This window comes from Theropithecus gelada, chromosome 1, assembly GCF_003255815.1.
Source record: "Theropithecus gelada isolate Dixy chromosome 1, Tgel_1.0, whole genome shotgun sequence".
In the NCBI taxonomy this organism is placed as follows: Eukaryota; Metazoa; Chordata; class Mammalia; order Primates; family Cercopithecidae; genus Theropithecus; species Theropithecus gelada.
In genome coordinates, this window is record NC_037668.1 from 181,206,072 (window position 1) to 181,228,826 (window position 22,755).

The window sequence follows — 22,755 nt, forward strand, 5'->3', positions numbered from 1 at the left end:
GAAACCATCATTCTGAGCAAACTATCACAAGGACAGAAAATCAAACACAGCATGTTTTCACTCATAGGTGGGAATGGAACAATGAGAACACTTGGACACAGGGTAGAGAACATCACACACTGGGGCCTATTGTGGGGTAGGGGTCTGGGGGAGGGATAGCATTAGGAGAAATACCTAATGTAAATGACGAGTTAATGGGTGCAGCAAACCAACATGGCACATGTATACCTATGTAACAAACCTGCACGTTGGCACATGTACCCTAGAACTTAAAGTATAATAAAAAAAATTAAAAACAATAATAATAATTCTGCCCTTTTGGTCACTTTCTCAATTTTGAGAGACTGACCAAAGCCTTAGTCATTGATGTTATTAGCACTATCATAAATGTACTTACATGGTTTTGAAACCCACTGGGAAACAGCAGAACAGTGGGTTTTGCAAGGAGGGAATAAGGACTGAGTAGAGGGCACCTCCTTATGCTGGAACATCCTATTTACAGGAGAAAAACAAAGCCTGGTCTGTTCTAGGATCTATGTGTTTTCTTAAAGTCCTAGCTTGATTATGTCACATTTAGCAGAAGTGGCTCTATTTTAGTTTGGTTTGGTTTGTTGGGGCCTAGTGCATGAGCTTAGTCCCAAATAATGGCCTCCCATTTAAAATTTTGTTTAAAAATAATTCCCCCTTTTGAGCCAGGTTCTCACTTAGGGGAGAGTGTGACCAAAACTTAGGGCCTTAGCACCACTCTCAGTTACCATCATTTTGGGTTTCTGGTCTCAGCATGTCATTCATATAGGTTATGGAGTCCTCATGGTCGCATGTTTCTTTCAGCTTTTGTCATTTCAGTTGAAGAGGGACCATTTGACGTCCTAAAGATGGCTGCATGCAAACATTTAAAACCTTTGAGAGAATACGGCACACCAGGAAGACTATTATTATGACTACTGGGAGGATAATATCAAGAGTGTGGAGTATGCTCCTTACCCAGGGTCCCCATAAACCAAATCACCTACAATTAAATAGATTAAAGAATGAGCTAGATGAAGAGTCTACTCACTTGACTAGGTGGTCTTTTCATTAATCCCCTACAGCTGAATTTTTATAATCTACATATGACGTATTTCTGCATAGGCTACAAGTGTCAGCAGCTGCATAGGTACATTTCTGTTTAGCGAATTTTATTATTTAGCACAACTTTCACAAGAGAATTTAAAGTCTGTTGTGTAACAGCCTATTAAGTAGAATTTGCTGTAGGGCCTATTATGAGAGAGACATTTCTAATTCTTGTCTTTTAGTCTAAACCATGGAGAAAGGACCTAACAAATGATGTCCTTCTAGAAGAGTGAAGGCCTCCTGGCAGTGTTCTCATTAATCCATGATGCAGGTTAAGAGGAGTTTTGACTGATTATGAGGCAATGTATGTACCACTAAAGTTTCTCACTCACATTGGGCCTTAATCTGTTTTCTATTAAAGTATAAGGTTATTCATATATAAGGTTGGCTGCAAAATCCTTCACAGATAAAATTATACCCTATAAGTGCACATAATAGACTCCCTTTTCATTTATATTGTTCATAGAGGCATACACAAGGAAAAAATATTCAAAGGTCAGAGTCTTGTGATAGCAGAAGTCTTGATCCATGATCTTGGGAAAAGCTATTCATATCAAGGATGTCATCTTCTCCTGGGGAGAAACTCTCCTGGTTAGTTTAACTTAAGGGGTCCAGTGGGTGTACAGTTCCAGGACTGTGAAGCGACCCTTCTCAGTTGTGAGATTATGAACCCAAGGTTCAAGTCTCCAAAGTTTTGCTGTAGTATGGAGGGCAATGACAGTCTTTCTCTGATGTTTTCAGAAGATCTAATCTTCAGGTTCTAGATTATGAGGAGATTATCCTCAGTGAACCATAAAAAGCTTTCTTTACCTGGTGAAAATACATTGTAGCATAATAATCTACTGTTATAACATCGGCCCTCTTGCATTGGAAAGCTTTTATACAATTAGAAAACATGCACTGAAAATGACAGTTGAATGAAATCCCTTTATAAATGTTTAAATGGCCCATCAGATAGCCAAATGTACCTGAAGCTTTAATTTTTTTCCCAGGAATATGGAAGCAAATATTGGTTCTAAACTATTTCCATAATTTATAAGTTACCACATCAGTAGATTCAATTTGGATTATTTTATCTTTTCCATGACAAGTCAGGGAATGCAAAACCTTTAATAACAAAAGCTTAAGGACTCAGGAAGGACAAGGTGGCCATCCTAGTTCTTCATGAGTCCATGCTTAACAGTGGCCTTATGTCCTCTTGAATACCAGTTGTTTCTCCAATTTAGGTGCACAGCACTGATAACTAATGGGTTATCATAGGTAATTTGACTTAGACCGTGGAGTTCATTCAAATTGTGTATTTAAACAATTTTAGTATTGGCTGATTTAGCATGATAACCTAGAGCTTGGTTTTGAAAGGTTTGTCAAATACCACAGGTTTTAAACATTGGATATTACAAAATCGAATCTTAGGTTACCTTCAGTCATTCATTTAGCCAAAATGATGATACAAAAATTTTTTAAAGGATGAAACATTACTCTAATAGAGAGGAGACCAGCTTTCCAAATAAGACCCAATGAAGATAGCATGAGGCCAACTGCCTGTCTCCTTTCCTTCCCTTCCCCCTCACCTTTTTCTTTTGTAGTTTACTTAAAAGGTAAACAAAAACCTTTCATTATCTTTTAATATTATATAAAAATCCTTTTTAAAAGAGAAAGCCAAATTTTATGTTTCCATTAGTGTATTTTTAATGTTAAAGCTAGTTTTTAATAACATTTTATAAATATATTCAATTTTAATTACTTTGACCATAAGGTAAGACTTTTATAAACCTTTTATAACCAATTAGAATTTTTTTTCTCAGAACAGAACAATGTTCCAAGAAAACTCTGTTGTGCTTTTATTCCAGTGTCCAATTTAGGGAAAAAATAATAATGCCATTTTATTTAGCCAATATATTCACACATAGAATCTCTTACAGTTAATTTTTTATAAACCTTGCACAATGTGTTCAAATCTTTAGCTTTATTTAATTTAAAACAATCCTTTAACCCTCTAACCTAGGCAAAAATTTACATTTCCATACCTTCTTATAATCTCTTACAAAAAATATATTTCATTCTCCTTACATACCTTGCATGTAAACGTATTTTTTTCAGTAGGCTCAATTACATATTACAGTGTTAACTCTCAGCAACTTTTACTTTCGGTAAAAATCTTGGTAAGTAAGGGATTTAATTATGTACTAGGTGTGGAGCCTAGGACCCAGACAGATAAGGTCTGACTTATTCCAGCATCTAACTCCATGTATCTCAGGCCTTACCTAGCTGTAAAGCAGGCAAACTGTACAGTTAAAAGTCATAGTGGCAGTTTATGAAGCACCTTTAAATTGTACAACATTTCTGGCACAAAATCTTTTTAATAAATTATTTCACAACTTACACAGACCATGTATGACATGTTTAGACTTTCTGACTTGCCTAAACATCTCTCTTTTTAAACAACCAGTCATTTTACTTTAGGACAAGAATTTACCATACAACATCCTCTCTTATATAAAATCTCTTTTCTTTATAACCTTCTTTGCATGGCTAGGGGGCATGGTTAATTCCATGTATCCCCAGGCCTTATTTAGAATTTAATGTCTCTAAAATAAATTGAACAATTTTCAAAAAAGTCAAAGTTGTTTATGACCTTAAAGCATTTAGCAAACCTGTTATCTGACCTGCATAATTGAGACAAAATGTCTTTATCAATAATCTTTAAAGCTGTTTTTGTCTCCCAAAAATTCCTGAAATTACATGAACTAAAAGGTATTACAGTTTTTATTTTGCTTTCAAAATATTTGATGTAAGTGCTTATTTTTGTTTAAGCCAATTAATTAGAGTTCTTTTATATAAACATTATACACAACACATATATAATTACACAGACAGACAGAAGAACATTATACAGTAGTTGTAAGATTTCTCGTTTGCTAGTTTTTTAGTTTCTTAATTGGTTATTGACTTTATGGTGGAGTCCTTGGAAGAACAGGGCCAGGAAAGGGGTCTCTGGTGCCTTCAGGCTGTTAGAGCTTGAATACCCACTTTTAATTAAGCTGACTTTTAACCATAGCACTCTTTAATAAAGTCTTTTTAAAATTTCTTTTTAACCAATTTTAGCCAGGCCAAATGGCTGATATTTCTGGCTTTTGAAATTTACCATAGTAGGTAATCTCACAGATGCTCAGAGAAAGGAAAATTTAAGATAGTCCATGGAGGATAAGAGACTAGACAAGGTTATGCAGATATTCAACCAGAAAGAGTTTGCTTCCTAAGTAGGGACTTGCACCCGGACCACCAGTGTGAAAGGGCAAAACCTTAGCTACTGAACTACAGCATGGGGCAATCTCTACTGCCCTTCCCAGAAGGAATCTAGAGTGGTTAACAGTGAGTTTGCAAAGGCTTTTAACTACTCAGGATAATTTTTAGAGCTAACTATGACATAAACCCTAAAATTCCTGTTCCCTGGAAGGCAGAGACCAAGAGAAAGTACTGCTATGTGATTACAAAGTCAAGCTCCCAAGAACATAAAACAAGATGGAGATAAGCAGTGATTTTTACCATTCATTCAACTGTTTTTACAGAGAGAGAAGCCAGAAATCTGATTGGTAAGAAATTCTTACCTTTTGGCCAGCATGCCAGGCTCTGGGCTCCCTTGCCCTGAGTGGCTCTAGTGACCCAGCTTGCTGCACCATCACGCTGGGGGCCAAGCCGCATCATAAAGGAAAATTATTTTTTTTTTACTCTGGCCAGAGCAAAATAATAAAACATAGACATTAGCCACTCTGCTTAGCACCCAATATCAAACTGGCAAGGCTTAAATTTGCCCTCAGATGGCCCTCCTCATCTTTAATCAAACCTCCGACTAGAAGTTTCAAGGCGCGGTCTCTGGGCAAGATGGTTGCCCTGAGTAACGAAAGAGATATGAAAGGAAAATAAGATGAAGGAAAGTATTGCCTGTGGCATTGTGCAGAAAGTGAAGAGCTCAGGGAGGCCAGAGCAAGACCCATTCATTTCAGCGACACTGAAAAGTTCTGATGGCCACTAGCTAGTAGCGAAAGGATCTTTTCCAGCAGTCTCATCAGCTCTCAGGTTTCCCTCTTTTTGGGAGGAAGGAAAAAGTTCCCCATGTCCCACCATCCTGTACATGCCTAATCCTGTCACCCACAGCTATCAGCAAAGAGTGTAAGGCAGATTATTCCAAAGAGAATAGCAGTTGACATCCCATAGAGCCAAAACCGTTCCTAGCCAAAAGATACTTTACTGAGAGCCCTCATTTTAAAAATGTACTTCAGTGCAGCCGGGCACGGTAGCTCACGCCTGTTATCCTGGCACTCTGGAAGGCCAAGGCGGGTGGATCACGACGTCAGGAGATCGAGACCATCCTGGCTAACACGTCGAAACCCCATCTCTACTAAAAATACAAAAAATTAGCCAGGTGTGGTGGCGGGCGCCTGTAGTCCCAGCTACTTGGGAGGCTGAGGCAGGAGAATGGCGTAAACCCAGGAGGCGGAGCTTGCAGTGAGCTGAGATCTCGCCACTGCACTCCAGCCTGGGCAACAGAGAGAGACTCCATCTCAAAAAAAAAAAAAGAAAAAGAAAGAAAGAACTTCAATGCATTGTTGTTCATTTGGAACATTCCACTGTAAGTTATCTTTAGTAAGATTTTGCTGTTTCTGTAAGACTTCGCTGCCTCCCAGGCCTAATGTGTAAGCCAGAAGGAACTCAGTTTTCCAGAAATTAAGGAGCCCATTTTTACCTAAAATATTGGCTTTACTCCCAGGTTCTCTTGATTAACTTAGCCAATGATTTTTCCTACCTAAGCACACAAGAAAAATGAAAAAAGGGGTAGAACACAGAAATCCCTATGAATTTTCAAAAGCCAAATGTTATAACCCCTGCAATATTACTGCTTACTACCAGTTCCTTTCTGACCCAGTCAGATATAAGAGGCCTCTAACTGGATCCAAGTCAGTTAATTCCCGGATCAAATCTGTTCCTGGACCCAGTCCAGTTTCTGTCATAACTACAAACCCAGTTTGGATCAGAAACTTGCTCAAAGAAACTCAGAGAGCTCAAAACACAAATCCATGGAGCTCCAAAACCCAAGAGGGAGCTCACCCGCGATCCCCAGCCGCTCTGAGAGATCAATGGACACAGATGGGAACTGCAGGTACCTTGTATGTTCACTCAGCTCTCCTGGGGGTCACTAGAAGCTCCACTTCGGATCCTGCTTCTGACACCATCTGATAAAAGAAAAACTTCAGCCAAATTAAATTTAAAGGAGTTTAGCTGAGCAATGAGTGATTGGCAAATCGGGCAGCCCCTAGAATCACAGCAGATTCACAAAGTCTCCAGGGGTGCCTCACGGTCAGAATAAATTTACAAACAAAGAAGGTAAGGTAATGTACAGGAATCAGAAGTGAGGAACAGAAATAGTGAGATTGGTTACAACTCGGCATTTGCCTTATCTGAACGCAGTTTGAACATTCAGCAGTCTGTGAGTGGTTGAAGTATGGCTGCTGGGACTGGCCAACACTCACTTATTGTTACAGGTGCATACTACTAAGTTAGGTTTTCAATTTTGTCTGACTCTTACAGTTTATCCACAAGGACTCAAATATAGAAGTATGGAATCCTTCTCAGGCTATATTTAGTTTGCTTTAACAGATCAATATTTCTCAAAGTATGGTCCCCAGACCAGCAGTGTCATCATCACCTGGTTGTTTAAAATGCAAATTCTCAGGCCCCACTGATGATCTGCTAAATCAGAAACTCTAGGGGTAGTGCCAGGAGTTTGTTTTAACAAGACCGCCAGAGGTTCTGGTGTACCCTACAGTTTAAGAATCACTGACAAAGATATAAATTGGCGGTTTGGTTTTATACTTGACATATGATGAACATCCTTGTAAGTCAGTAGATAAAACCAGATGCCTCTATTTCTTTTCCTTTATTCTTTATGCATATATACACATATATAATTGTACATTAACAGACGCACTTTACAGATGTTTTGGGGTTTCTTATTGCAGTCTGTTTTGTTTTACTTGTCTTTATTCTCCCCCTTCCCCAATGCCACCACCTCCCCTCAAGCAACTCGTATTAACAACTTAGCATATGCCATTCTATATTTTCCCCATTCTCATCTAACACATAAAACACATACTTAGACGCTAGACTTTAGATTGCCTGCTTTAAGAAAAATGGGATTATATTTTATACATTACTCTGCTTATCAGTTTCTCATCCAAAAATACCTCATGAAACTGTTTCCAAGGTAACTGTTTTCGCTCTAAATCTTTCTTTGCAATGGCTGCATGATATTTCATGTATGGATACACCACGATTTATTCATTCACCTCAATATTGCTGGCATTATGAATAAAGCTGTAATATATATATTTATATACATATATATTTATATACATACATATGTATACCCACACACACACATATACACGCACATATACCCTGATGTGTTTATTTCTGTAGTATACATTCCTAGGACAGGATTGCCAGGTTGAAAGTACATTTCTCATGTTAAAAAATGTTTCCATTGCATTTCAAAAAAAGGATTTAAATTTTACATTTCCACTAATTGTGTATGATAGGGGCTTTCTCCCCCATATTGCCATCAGCAATAGGTGTTGTCATTTGATTAAACTTTTGCCAATCTGATAGGAGCAAAGTGGGAACCCTTTTTCCCTCTCCTGTCTGCTTAATTGATATTTTAAAAAAATAGACACATTCCATTTTGTGAGGAGCTGCAAGTTCCCCAGCATGCTTTTAATCCTTAATTCCACTTCAGTGGACCTCTCCATAACTCACTTCATAAAGGGAGCAGTATTTTCCCTTTAAAGCATAATGAGAGTGGGCCCTTTTAAAATTCCTGTTTAGAGAAACCTAGAAATCTAGATTATCTCTTCTGCGTGAGCTGAAAGTCAGACAGTGCATCCTATATTATTCATATGTACCCTGCCTCATTCCCCCGTTCCCTCTAGACCCTCCATTTTCGGAACCTTTCTTTCTGCCTTCTTCTGCTCCACCCATTCCCCTGTTTATTTTAAACCTCCAGTATCCCCTTTAAAAAATGATTTTAAAATAAGCTTGGAAAACAGAATGCATTCTGTTGCAACAACATTTGTTGATAACACTTTAGGGCTTTAGCAGGTGAGGTCTGATGCTGGAAGCCCAATGACCTCATTGATTGAGCGCAAACTAGAGTAGGAGGGACGCCAGTTCTTCAAACTGGATACCTCTCCCAATTCAGGGCTCTGCCTCTCCACTTCCCATCCCTTAGCACCTGAAGCAACCTATAGCAGAGGGAAGCCCTGTGGGCCCTGGCAGAGCCTCATAGAATTGCGAGAAACTCTGGCTTCCCTTCCAAAGTCCGGGAGTCCAGGGAGCATCCCGACCTCCCTGGGGTTTTTTGAGAGGAGTGTCACTCACTAAAGAAGATTTTGGAAGCCTGGGGGCCTAGCAGCAACCATTTGTCAGAGCCTACCTGCCTGGTTCTTGGGCTCTGGAAGTGGGAGCTTGGAGTCCATCAACAGCTTACAAAGACTGGAGTCCCCCTGGGTGCACCCCTGGGTCTTCCTGTCATCCAGTTGGTGTTTCTGCTGGTTTCTGTCCTACCATTACAGCTACCCTAGGAACCCACTGAAGGAGGAAAATAAGACAGTTGAAGGTGTCACAGATATAGGGATCTGAGTAGTGATTCACTTTAACATGCATTTTATTGTTTAGAATGTATGTAATATGCAATATGTATGCAATACCACTCCTCGATCTGAGGGTGTTTAATGTTTCACTTCACCAAAATGCAGCATCTAGACCGGCTTATGAATCTTCCGCTGCATTCTGTGAAGATGGAACCTTGTTATACTAAAGTCAACCTGCTTCACGAGCGCCTGCAGGATCTCAAGAGCCGCTTCAGATTCCCCCACGTCGATCTGGTGGTTCAGAGGACACAGAACTACATGCAGGAGGTGGGTGTGGCAGCGGCATCCCTGGTGGAGGAGGGTAAAGAGAGAGCAGAGAAATGGGTGCTGACCAGTGAGACTGGCTGCTGGTGTAGCTGAGGGAAATGCGTCGCATCTCTTTAGCCATCATGTTGCGGGAGGACATGTTCAGTCCCTCCACTGGCTTCATCTTCCTTCCATGTGGGTGAACATCATAGACAAGATATAGCTCAGAAAAATAAAGTAGCATTAATTGATAACTACTCGATTTGTCAAATCAGTGCTTTAACCTTGGCTACATGTTGGAATCACCTGGGGGAAATACTGATGTCCAGGCTGGAGTGCAGTGGCACAATCTTGGGTCACTGCATGCAACCTTTGCCTCCCAGGTTCAAGTGATTGTCTTGCTTCAGCTTCCTGAGTAGCTGGGACTACAGGCATGTGCCAACATGCCTGGCTAATTTTTGTATTTTTAGTAGAGATGGGGTTTTACTGTGTTGGCCAGGCTGGTCTCAAAACTCTTGACCTCAAGTGATCTGCCCACCTCAGCCTCCTGAAGTGCTGGGATTACAGGCATGAGCCACCACACCCAGCCTATATGGCTACTTTTTGATAGAACGTCCCTACCCTGATTCCAGCTGCTTCTAATATGCAGCCAGGATTGAGAACCACTGGCTTAAATTAATTCCGTAATGTAATTAAGAGCAAACCAATCAATCAATCAATCATAGCTTCATATTTGAATTTCTTGAGCCTGCTTGACAGGTTTCTTTTTTTTTTTCATAAGGAACCTTTTCCGCAGTAACAGGAATGAATAGCACAAACTCCTCCCATATTATGGTGTTTCCTAAATGAACAAGGGGTGTGGTCATCAACACTCTAAAGGACACCATGCCATTTCACACAGATATTCTGAGGAGAGATTACTGTGGGCCAGACACTGTACCAGATCCCACTTCGGGGAGCTTGAGTGAGACAAATTCTTAGATAAATTCACTACAGTGTTGAAGGTATGATAAAGGTGTATATTGTGGCCAGGCACGGTGGCTCACGCCTGTAATCTCAGCATTTTGGGAGGCCAAGGCGGGTGGATCACTTGAAGTCAGGAGTTTAAGACCAGCCTGGCCAACACGGCGAAATCCCGTCTTTACTAAAAATACAAAAAAATTAGCTGGGCATGGTGGTGCACACCTGTAGTCCCAGCTACGTGGACACTGAAGCACGAGACTCGCTTGAACCCTGGAGGCAGATGTTGCAGTGAACCAAGAGTGTGCCACTGCACTCCAGCCTGTGTGACAAAGTGGAACTGTGTCTCAAAAAAAAAAAAAAAAAAAAAAGTATATATTGGATGCTTTGGGATCATGGGCTTGGGGAAGAAAGGAGCATTTTTTTTTTTTTTTCATAAAAGTTATGGACAGGATTAAGTGATACATTTTAGCTAACCCTTGAGTTGTAAGGGATGAAAGAGGAAGAAGGAACAAAATTGGGCAACAGTTTAGCAGAAGTCTCTTTCGTCATACTGGACCCTGGTGGCGGGAACACAGGCAAAGGCGCAGAGAATAAGATACCTGAACTACTTCTGCTTTCTGAGCCATGAGCATGTCAGCCACTGTCCCCACCCATCCCTGACCCTTCCTGCCTTCCCAGCCCTGCAGAGAGAGGGAGAGATATGCTGCGGAGTGCTTTACATCCACTTAAAAGTGGAGGTGCAGCCAAAAACTAGTTGAAGAAGGCTCCAGCCTCATCCCTTAATCAGTGGCTGCAGGTATCAAAGAATAGAAGAGGAGTGCCCACAGGAGATGACAGAACGCTTGCTCAGTCCCATGGCCTTGGGTTTTCCAACTTCTTCCTGCTCCCACTGTGGCCACATGACCATTTGTTTCACAGCCTTGGTGATGTTGCTGTGGGTCACCCCCAGAGTAACAGCCGAGGGGACTCATCTCTGATGGCCCCTACTCTCCAAGCCCACTTAGCCAGCCTGTGGTTGGTGATCCCAGCCTCTGACTGTTGTCTGTTTCTGTGTCACTTCTGCTTTCTAGCTAATGGAGAATGCAGTGTTCACTTTTGAGCAGTTGCTTTCCCCACATCTCCAAGGAGAGGCCTCCAAAACTGCAGTTGCTATTGAGAAGGTTAAGCTCCGAGTCTTAAAGGTAAAACCGTTCTCTTGTTTGTGGGAAGCGTAAAATGAGAACGTGACCCCTGTTTCTTTTGTGAAGTGGAAAATACCATGTTCTCTCCTTCGCTCTAATCTTTCCCCACTCCTTCCTCTCCGAAGTCCAGTGACTTGTCAATCTGCTGCGGTTTCTCCAGTGTGACTTCCATGCCTCTTCTGCCATCTAGTGACCACTGCTAGTCCTCAGTACCATTACTCACAGCTAGAGGCCCTGTGTCCCAGCTTTCATAGAGATAGAACTCGACATTTATTGGCTGTCCACTATAAGTATTGTGTGGGATGTAAAAATAGGCAAGGCACAGCCTCTTTCTTCAAAGAGGTTACAAATATGGTAAAAATCCATTAAACTGGCAAATATTTTATTGAAAAATCAAAACCTCATGGCAAAGGAAATACTCCAAGGAAAAGAAACCTACCATATGAAATTGTTTTAAATGTACTTCAGCGTAAGTGTATATTAAAATATCTTTAATAATAGGAGCTTGCGCATATGTTATATTTTAAACACTTTTACTTGATCCCTACAAGAACTTGTGCATTAACTGGAATATGCCCCCATTGTACAGATGAGGAACTGATTCTGTAAAAGCTAATGTGACTTAATTAAGCTCAACAGGCTGGTCAATGATGAGTTTAAGGATAAACGATCATACACTGATTTTTTTTTAACTGATTTTTTTTACTGCCTTCTAGTTATCCTAAACAGTGCCTTGGAACAGAAGATCAAAGTCCCACAGAGCCTAAGGGTGGTCTCTGAATTTTGGACTTGATCTTGATGCTTCACAGGCAAGAGGAAACTCTAGCAACCAATTCACTGATATTAAAAATGATACTGATCATGGTAACACACATAATAATGAAATTGCAATGGAAGTAAAAAAAAAGATAGTGTCAGTGTCAAATGCTTTAGCATACAGAAAGAAAGGAAGAAAAAATGTAGAAAGGTGTTCAAATAATAGGACCTCAAGTTTGAAAGAGATTTTGAGTGCCTTTAGTTCAACTTCATGTTAAGTGTTCAGCAGGTTCCCTCAAGGGGTGATCCCACTTGTGCTCCGACACCTGCACTGGCAGGATGCTTTTTGCCTCTCAGGATAGCCCATTTGAGTTCTTGACAGCAAGAACATGCTTTCTTATGTTAGACCAAAGTTCTCACCACTGGTCATTCCAGTTCTACCCACTTCATTCATAACCTTCTTCCACGTGGCAGCCTTTGGTTGTTTGAATAAGTTATAACTTGCCCTAAGTTGTTATCTCCAGTATAAACACCTTGGTCTCTTTAACTGTTCTTCACTTGGCCTGACCATTCTTCTCACTGCCTATGACTGTACTCTGATTTATCTGTGATCCCCTTGAAGTGAGATCTAAGATTAAATCCTGGTCTCCATGTTGGGATGTCCAATGCAGAACAGAGAGAATCATCATCTTTCTTGTGCTGGATACTGAACTTCTTTGGTTAACACGTCACAGTGTTTATGGAGCCACTAGCCAGGCCTTCTCTTCCCTTGTGGAAATCATTACAACCCACTGACCCTACTTTGAGGATGTGGAGTAATAGATGATCATGGACCTACCTGGGACAGGAGTAATAAAGTACAAACTCACCCCCCAATTCTATCCCCAACTTCTTTATAATGCAGAAGTCACCACTGTGTTTTGATCTTGCCTCAGTTTCCATATCTGTAAAAGGTAAGAGTGAGCTGGATCATTATCAGTTATAAACTGTGCCTGCAGTGTGAGGAGATTACATGGAAAGATCTCTGAGGCCTTGGAAATACAAGAGTTCTCAGACATTAGGGGGAAAAGAGAGGTGAAGTGGGTGGCTGAGTTTTTTGCACAAGCAAAAGTCAACAGATTGTAATGTTACTATTTAACATATGTTTCTTTACTGACAGCAATACGATTATGACAGCAGCACCATCCGAAAGAAGATATTTCAAGAGGCACTAGTTCAAATCACACTTCCCACCGTGCAGAAGGCACTGGCGTCTACATGCAAACCAGTAAGGGGATGAGTTACCCTAAAGAGCTTGCTCTTCTTACCTCTGAAGTTCAAACAAGTTCTTTTGTGATGTGTACTGGCAACAGCAGACTAGACCAGGGAGGGATTGGCAGACATTTTTGTAAATGGTCAGATAGTGAATCTTTTAAGCTTCGTGGTCTGCACTATTTCTGTTGCAACTATTCAGCTCTGCTGTTGTAGCACACAAACAGCCATTGACTATATATAAACAGACTTTATTTGCAAAAACAAGATGCTAGCCAGATATGCTGACCCCTGGGCTAGACAAAATCTCAAAGGGCAGTGATCTGAATTTGAGCCAAACTAGGGGTTGACATAGAATACCTAAGGATACCGGGTGTTCCTCATTATAGTATGACTCATAGGTCCAACATGTCCTCTGAAACTTGACCATTGCATCCAAAAAAGAGCTTAGCTCACATGATTACAGGATATTTGTTCTGTTAAACCCAGCAATGTTGTTTAGCGAAATCAATGGAACCACTTAAAACCTCTACAAACATTGAGCATCCAGTGAGATCCATGATTACCAGGGTGTGACTTCATCTGTAGAGCAGAGCAATGGGCCAGCAGAGACTGAAAACAGCTCTGCGAGGAGGTATTATTTATATCCTCGTGGTACAAATGAGGAAACCTGAGTGGTTAAGCCACTGAGCCAGGGCCACAGACATGGTGACCACCAGAGTGTGAACCCGGTTCACACTTCCCTGTAACATGATAGGCACTCAGGAAATTGTATCAAGTACTGCTACCACTATTATTATTACTACTTCTGCATTTCAAAAATGATCTATTAACCTGGAACAAGGCCTACTCCCTCTTGGAGCAAATGATAAAGAGGTTTTTGGCAGCTCAAAGAGTCTCCAAGCACTGGAACATTAAAATCCTTTGCATGAGTTATTTTACTGCAGACATTTCTTTGGTCATTTTTATAGTCTGTAAGTGTTGTTTTTCTTCAGATCATCATCAGCATATTAGATGTATTTGGCATTTATTTCTGGGGCATGGTTCTTTAATAGGAGAGGATTTGATTAAGCCAAGGGATTGACCCTTGACCTTACATGGCAGAACAGTTCAGCAGCCAAATGATGATGGTGTCCACTGCTAGGTGGGTTTGCACACAGATGTTCTGCTTAGAATTTTTTTTTTTTTTCTCAATCACAAAGGCAGTTTGGGGGCCTCAAATCTGCCTTATTTCAGGAGAAAGGTAAGGAGGTTCTCCTTCTCATCTGCTTCCCTCTTTCTAAGCATCAACAGAGTGTGCTGTGCCCAATCTGTAAGAGGCTCTTGTAATTTTTTAATCAGGAGGCATTGATTTCAAAAGAGCCTGTGACCCAGAGTTTTTGGTAATGGAGGATATTATATCAGCTTTAAGAGCTTTTTAAAAATCTGGATTTGCAGAATAGATGAATGAGGGGATTATCTGCTTCCTAGAAGGAGTCTTTATTTTGCTAAAGTGCATTTCCCTTGGCTCTATAAGTAGCAGCTTCCTAGATCTGTGGTACTCAACCTCAGCCAGAGCTATGTATTAGAATTGTCTGAGGAACTGTGAAAAAATGATTCTGACTCCCCAACACCTACCTTTAGGGATACTAAATTAATTGGCCGAGGGAAGTAAACCTATGGCCCTGTTCAACCAATTCAATATAGAAGACCTGTTTTGTAAAGTTGGTCACTTCATGACAGTGTACATGTCCATAGAAAGTACTCCTTCCCACAGAATTATTTAGCTGGTTGAAAATTTAAAGGTCTACTGTTTATTGAGTCAGCAAATAGGTATTAGATGTGTATCACATATGATCCAGGCATTATGCCAGGCCAGCATCCCTGCAGTTCTGGAGTTCATGGTAGAGAGTGGGAGACAGGCAAACAGGACGCCATGTGAGGAACACAGCAGTTGCCTCATGGGGAAGAGTTCCAATGAAAGTGCCAAACTCTGCTTCTGCAGCCAGGAAGGACTTCCAGAGTCATGCTTTCACCCAGTCCTGAGGGATGAATGACAATCAGGGGAATAGGAATGGGAGACCACATGGGAAGGATGAAAGGGTACTGCAGGCATGAGTCTGTGCCTCTCGTTTAGCAGAGGAAGAGACAGAGGCACAGAGCAGTGATGTGGCTCACCAAGGTCCCATGTCTAGTCCAGGGCAGTCTCCAGTCTCCTGGGCAATGCTTTTCTCAAATCTGTGCAACAGTCCTGCCTCTAGACCCTCTAGGGGTCATTGAAGCTCATGTCTCTTCAATCTTTTGCCTTTCTTCTTGGTTGGGTATAAAGGAACCCATTATTACCCACTGTGATCTGGGCTACAGTGCCCCAAAGTCCTAGCACTGAGAGTTGTCTGAGGTGGTGCTTCTGATCACCTGCTGTAAATACTGTCCTTCCAGGCAAGAGACCACAAATCCCATGATAAGTCCCTGATTTTCTAAGAGCCACATGTGGGAAGCCGTCCCCCAGCACCACCAGGTGCAAGGATTACCGAGTTAATCACTGGGATATAGTTTGGTACATTTTGATCCCTGCCCTGTCCTCATGCTGATAAAAGGCAAGCCATTTGGAAATCCTTGGAAAAGAGGGAGAGTTAAGGGTGGCACCATGCCTGGGCTATCCTAGAAGGAATCAATGAATGTCAGGGCCAGTTGAAGAGAAAGAAATGTTTCTGAAGAGCCCTTGACTAGAGATTCTCCCAACCCCCAAAGTGGCCCCATTCTAATAAAGTTAAGCGTACATCTACCCTATGACCCAACAACTTCACTTTTAGGCATATGCCCAACATGAACAAGCCCTTAAATCCACAAAAAAATATATGTACAAGAATGTTCACAGCAATTATATTTATAGTTGAAAATTGAAAAACAATCTCAATTTTCTTCAATGTGAGTGCAGATAAACAATTTTTGTTTATCCATATAATTAATACTACTTAATAAAAAGGAATGAGCTACTGACAGATGTAGCAACATAGATGAATCTCAAAAACAAACGCAAAATAATTATGATTTCATTTCTATAAAGTTCAAGAACAAGCAAAAGCCAATCTATCACGATAGGTATAAAATCAGTGCTCATATCTTGAGGGGTACAGACTGGAAAGGGGAGTGGGGGAACTTTGGGGATGATGGAAACATTCTCCTTCTTGATCTGGGTTATGGTTACGTAGGTAATATTTACATATTTAAAATCATTGAGCTGTACTTATCTGTACATTTTATTATATATAACATACCTTGGTAAAGTGCTGTTGTAATTTGTTAAAAAAAGGAAGAAGGAAACATCTTAGTGATGAGGGAAAAAAAGGAGGCTCCAAACCTACTAATGAGGCCTTGAGACGATTTAAAAAAAAACCACTGCTGTCTTCCCCCATGAAGTGCATAAAATGCATGGCCAGTACAAGGAAAGGGAAAGGAATCACCAATGGCTGAGTGAGTTCTGCACCTTATCATGGACAGTAATAGACGTGTTGAGGTCAGGCATGGTGCCTAGACAATGAATTGAATTGAAGGGAACCCAGTAAAATATTGTTGAATTGAGTAATTTGCCCCTGGGCCAACATTGTCCTTCTCTCATGCCCTCCAAGAAAGGAATCATGAGTGGGAATAGTCCTTTCTGTATCTCCTCTAAGAACAGGCATCTCATGCCTTTTCATCTTTATCTTCTTATCTCTTGCTCTCCAGGAGCTTCAGAAATATGAGCAGTTCATCTTTGCAGATCATACCAATATGATTCACGTTGAAAATGTCTATGAGGAGATTTTACATCAGATCCTGCTTGATGAAACTCTGAAAGGTAAGGAAGGTTACCTGGTGCTGCAGGGACTCTCCGTAGAGGGGAGCGTCCCTGAAACAGGATTCTGTAAGGCCAGTCTGGAGGAAAAGAGAAGAGGAAATGGACATTGGTGAGATGGGGAGACAGTGAGGAGAGGGAAGGAAAGAAGGAAGGATACTAACCTTCATTGAGCGTTATGATTAAGCACACACTAAGCTGGCACTTTATTATTTTCCCTTTTTAATACAAAAATATGAATACTGTGAGATGGGAATTTTAAGTTTCATTTTACAGATGAGAAAGTTGAGGCTTAGTGAGATTAAATCTCGGGTCTCTCATGAAGAGCTGTCTTCCTCTTGCTATTCCAGACAGAACAAAGGGAAAAGGGCTTTTCTTAGGTACAGGCTTATGACTGCCCCTGCCCCCCACTCACCAAAGCTGAGAACAGGCAATTGCAGCAGCAAGGCTTGTTAATGGCTCTCTCAACACATGCCCAGCCTACACTCAGCCGGACAGAAAAAGGTGCAGGGTGATGACGCAGTGTCGTGCGAGTCTCGGTAGGACCCTGGCACACGGTATCCTCAGGAATCCCTTGCCTGGGATTGGATTGTGGATAGGAAAACTTGTTAAAAATATGCTGGAGGGCCAGGCATGGGGGCTCACGCCTGTAATCCCAGCACTTTGGGAGGCTGGGGCAGGCAGATCCCTTGAGGTCAGGAGTTTGAGACCAGCCTGGCCAACACGGTGAAACCCCATCTCTACTAAAAATATTTAAAATTTGGCTGAGCGTGATGGTGCATGCCTGTAATCCCAGCTACTCCAGAGGTGAGGTAGGAGATTCGATTGAACCCAGGAGGCAGAGGTTGCGGTGAGCCGAGATTGTGTCACTGCACTCCAGCCTGGGTGACAGAGTGAGACTAGGTCTCAAAAAAAAGGCTGGAGAGGGCCACCATCAAACCGTGGGCCTGAAACATATCTGATCTCCTTTGGGAACGTCTTAAGTATCACAAAAGACCTTCCTCAATGAAAACTGGCCAAGCACAAGCCCAGGTCCCGGTAGCTAATTCTAGGGAATCCAATGAGGTCAGGAATATGAAGATGTCAGCACAGTGTCTACACAAAGGAAGGGCTCGGCCAAGGCCACTGCCAGCCCACCATGGGCACCTTTGGGTGATTAAGAAAAAGACTCCTTTCCTCCAGACACTTTATTGCTCTCTGTTAGAAAATTGTCACCATATATTGATTTTGTTGGAGAAGGAAACTCTGCAGCTAGCTGCTGAAAAGTTACGCTGAATACACAAATCTATACTGTCTTTGATATGAATGGCAGCCCTGGGATGTGATATTTTTGGGCACTAGAGCCCCTGCACTGCCATAAGTAGGAGGCCCGTGGTCAAAAATGTCACCTGCTGTTGTTGTTCTTATTTGATTTGCCCCTCTGGTGGCCTTTGAAACTGAGCTAGATGCACACGGATCTTCATTTCGGCCCTCTCCTCTGCATGTGCAGTACCGAGTACCTATTACACATTCAGGACTGTACTGCAAGGTAAAGCAGAGAAGTGTAAGGCCTGCCCCTGCCCTAGAGGATTTCAGTCCAGGTGGACAAACTGAAGCCAGCCATGTTAGCAGCTAATAAAATGTGCTGGGGCCTCCCTGAGGGATATAGGTGATGCTATTGCAGACCCTGAGTGTCTTGAAAACAAAGGCTATAGTTTATTCATCTCTGCATTCCCAGGGCTTGTCCCATGTTAAATGCCTTGCAAATGTTTGCTGTTCGAATAAATGAATGAATGAATGAATGAATGCTACGGAGGCTCAGAGTTTGGAAAGAGTTTATGGTCTTTGGTCATCAGGGAAGGCTCCCTGGATGTAAACTGGGTCTTGAAATAGAGAAATTTGGATAGCCAGAGAGGCTGAGAGAGGACTTTGGCTTCTCAATAAAATCAGAAAATCCAGGCTGACCAGGGCAGAGTGTTAATATCATGTTTTGTTTTCTGATATCTCTCAGTGATAAAGGAAGCCGCTATCCTGAAGAAACACAACTTATTTGAAGATAACATGGCCTTGCCCAGTGAAAGTGTGTCCAGCTTAACCGATCTAAAGCCCCTCACAGGGTCAAACCAGGCCAGCCCTGCCAGGAGAGCTTCTGCCATTCTGCCAGGAGTTCCGGGTAGTGAGACCCTCAGTAACGAAGTATTCCAGGAGTCGGAGGAAGAGAAGCAGCCTGAGGTCCCTAGCTCATTGGCCAAAGGAGAAAGCCTTTCTCTCCCTGGGCCAAGCCTACCCCTGGGTGGGACTGAGCAGGTGATTATTTCAAGAGTGGATGACCTCGTGGTGAGTCCTGTGGCGGCAGAGGACACAGCAGGACTCCCGGGTACACGTTCATCAGAGCTGGAGCTTGGAGGGCCCCTTGAGGGTGAAGAACCCGCCCAGGAAGAGCCAGAACCCATCACTGCCTCAGATTCTTTGAAGGAGCTCAGAAAGTTGCTGACAGCGTCTGTGGAAGTATCAGTGGACTCTGCTCCAGCGATAGAAGAAGATACAAACGGGGAGAGTCACATTCCCCAAGACAATGAAGAAGAAGAGGAAAAAGAGCCCAGTCAGGCAGCTGCCACCCATCTGGACAACTGTGAAGAAAGTGAAGTCAGTGAGAGGGAGGCCCAGCCTCCCTGTCCCGAGGCCCGTGGGGAGGAGTTGGGGGGATTTCCAGAGGTAGGCAGCCCAGCCTCTCCACAAGCCAGTGGAGGCCTCACTGAGGAGCCCCTGGGGCCCGTGGAGGGGGAGCTCCCAGGAGAGGCCTGCACACTCGCTGCCCATGAAGGAAGAGGAGGCAAGTGCACCGAGGACGGGGAGGCCTCACAGCAAGAGGGCTACACTTTAGGTTCTGACCCCGTCTGCCTCAGTGAGAGCCAGGTTTCTGAGGAACAGGAAGAGATGGGAGGGCAAAGCAGCGCAGCCCAGGTCACAACCAGTGTGAATGCAGAGGAGATCAAGGTAGCCCATGTTCATGAGTGTCAGTGGGTGGTGGAGGATGCTCCAAACACGGATGTCCTGCCATCACACAAAGATGATGTGAAGGAGGGAGAAGGTGCTCAGGAGAGTTCCCCAGAGCTGCCCTCAGAGGAGTGAAAGGGACAATTTGGCTAAAGTCTTTCTCTGAACAAAGCCAAAGGGTTTTAGGGGTACACTTAGGGGTTGCATGTAAGCTGTTACCAAAAAATGTTTAAGTATTTTCTGAATTTGAATCATAAAACCAGAGGAAATGCACACAGGGCATGAGCAACTGAGGCAAACCTTCGTGGAAATGAATTGTTCTACCATGAATTTTTGCTTTAGTATTTTAATAAGAATTACAAAGGCAATGGCGTACTTGGGGTGAGAGGGAGTTGAGGATGTCTGAGGAGGGAATAGTATTGCAGGGAAGACTGAGAAAACAGTAGGATGACAGTTTTGAATATATTCTTTACCTTTCAGTGGTGCAATCTTCTTATGCACTTTAAGGCTTTTTAATTTTGTTTGAGAATGCAAATGTATACCATAAGTCTAGCTTTACTATCTACTATGCCTACTTCACCATCTCTTAAGGACTCAGCATTTGTCCACAGTCAGGCTGCAAGAGAGGGTAGGTCATGAACAGTCACCCCTGCTGGCTGTAGCCCCACAGAGGCAATCACGCCCAATAGGTTCAGGAGAAGCTAAGTGGAAATGGAGGGCGGAAGGTGTGATCTGTGGGACTGTCTGGGCCTGTTACCCATCCTGCTATCGATTTCTTATTAATTAATCTTGATGATTCTTATTAATTAATCACATTTTCAGGAAATTCAGATGAGGCAAGAAAATTTTATTGGCCTGGGTAAGCCTGAAAGCATTCCAAATTAGGCTTAGACTGTGCAAAGGGCTTAGCTAAGTTATCGAGCTTAAAGCCCATCAATTAAACAAACATTATTTGAACAGTTACTGCATGCCATGCACTGTGTTGGGCTTAGTAATAAAAAAAAAAGAAAAGAAAAGATAAGGTGCTCATTCTAGTATAAATTAAAAGGTCCAAGGGAATTTAATCTGGAAGAAAACATATGCCAATTTTCAAACTATGACAGCGTTTTTTTTTCTCTTTCCATTGAAACAGTCCTAGTTCATTCCCAGAAGGGCACAAAATGAATGAATAAATAAAGACAAAAGCCAAGATGTATGCCCTCAAGTTCCAAAGATGTTACCAAAAGCTGAAATCATTAGTTTGGTCATTCAGCAAGCTAACTGAGTCTCTGTTATATAGCAAGCACTGGAGATACCATGTTGAAAAAGAACTTTGTTCCTTCTTCTTAGAACTTACATTTTAATGGAAATAGACAAAACACATCATCTTAACGGATGGTGACCTATAACCATTAATGTTGAAAGTGGAAGAGACTTACTTCCAAAAGATTAAAAGGAATTGTTCTTTTCTCCTTCAGAAAAATACCAGATCATTTCCTAAAATCTCCAGTCCCAGGTATTACATCTTGGTTTCCCTCCCCCACTTTTTATTTTATTTTATTTTATTTTATTTTATTTTATTTTATTTTATTTNTCCCCCACTTTTTATTTTATTTTATTTTATTTTATTTTATTTTATTTTATTTTATTTGAGATGGAGTCTTACTCTGTCGCTGAGGCTGCAGTGCAGTGGTGTGATCTCGGCTCACTGCAACCTCTGCCTCCTGGATTCAGGAGATTCTCCTCTCTCAGCCTCCCAAATAGCTGGAATTACAGCCGTGTGGCACCACTCCCGGCTAATTTTTGTATTTTTGGTGGAGATGGGTTTTCACCATGTTGGCCAGGCTGGTCTCAAACTCCTGACTCCAAGTGATCCATGCATCTCGACCTTCCAAAGTGCTGAGATTACAGGTGTGAGCTACCTGGCCCCTCCCCAAATTTTAATATCAGATCTCAACATATTTGTTGAGAACTTGTTTAGATCATCACTATCAAGTAAATTTATATCAGTTCTTTAGAGCATTTGCTTCACACACAGTTCAACCATTTAACCAGAAATTAAAATATCACCCTCTTCAGCCTTCCCATGAAGAATTTCTAGGTCATAAACATGAATAATAATCAGTATCTGTATAATATCATATTTAATTGTTGCAACTTTTCTTGGAGTGTTTACATCCTCATGTCTTTGAGGGATCCCACCATAGGTGAAGAAAGTAAAGGCCACTTCTCCCCCAGTCTCTGCTTTCCTTGGTGCTCACTCATATCCTGGCATTTAGCATGGTGTGTTGAAATTAGGTTTACTTCCTGTCTCTCCAAGAGGCTCCTCTCTTAAAGGACAGAAACTAGGATTTAGTCATCATCTGTGCTTCCTGCTGGAAACCCACAGCCTTGAATAATGGCTTCCTGCCTCCTTGAGTCACTTTAATATCCCTGGTGCAGAGGACCTGGCAAGCATCAGGCTGCTCGGGAAATGTGGGAACTGGACACCCAGAACACTGCTGTGCTGGGGCTATTGGGGCCTGCTGTTAGGCAGAGAGACGTTTTGAACTGGGCTTTCTGCCCTTGTTGAGTTTTCTCTTAAGTAAAGTCCAAAGTCCAAGGGGCAGATGGCCAGATGCACTGCCCAGTAAGGCAGGAAGCCAAAGAGGCAGTGCCCAGCCCCACAAAGACTGCCCGACTCCCTGAGACGGTAGTGTGGAGTCCCAGCCCAGGCGGACCTCACACCGGAGCTTCCTGGCTTCCTTTCTTTGCTGCATGCAGGGCTTCT

General features: G+C 42.2%; 1 protein-coding gene across 1 annotated transcript in view; it reads left to right on the forward strand.

Moving 5' to 3' along the window:
* The window catches only part of FAM129A (family with sequence similarity 129 member A), a 175,681-nt gene extending 154,498 nt beyond the window's left edge, over window positions 1–21,183 (forward strand). The window contains exons 10-14 of the mRNA XM_025365092.1: window positions 8,925–9,086; window positions 11,099–11,209; window positions 13,125–13,232; window positions 16,922–17,033; window positions 19,021–21,183. Coding sequence (XP_025220877.1) covers window positions 8,925–9,086; window positions 11,099–11,209; window positions 13,125–13,232; window positions 16,922–17,033; window positions 19,021–20,141 — 1,614 coding nt within the window. The 3' untranslated portion in view covers window positions 20,142–21,183. The remainder of the gene's footprint in view (window positions 1–8,924; window positions 9,087–11,098; window positions 11,210–13,124; window positions 13,233–16,921; window positions 17,034–19,020) is intronic.
* Window positions 21,184–22,755: the final 1,572 nt, after the last annotated feature.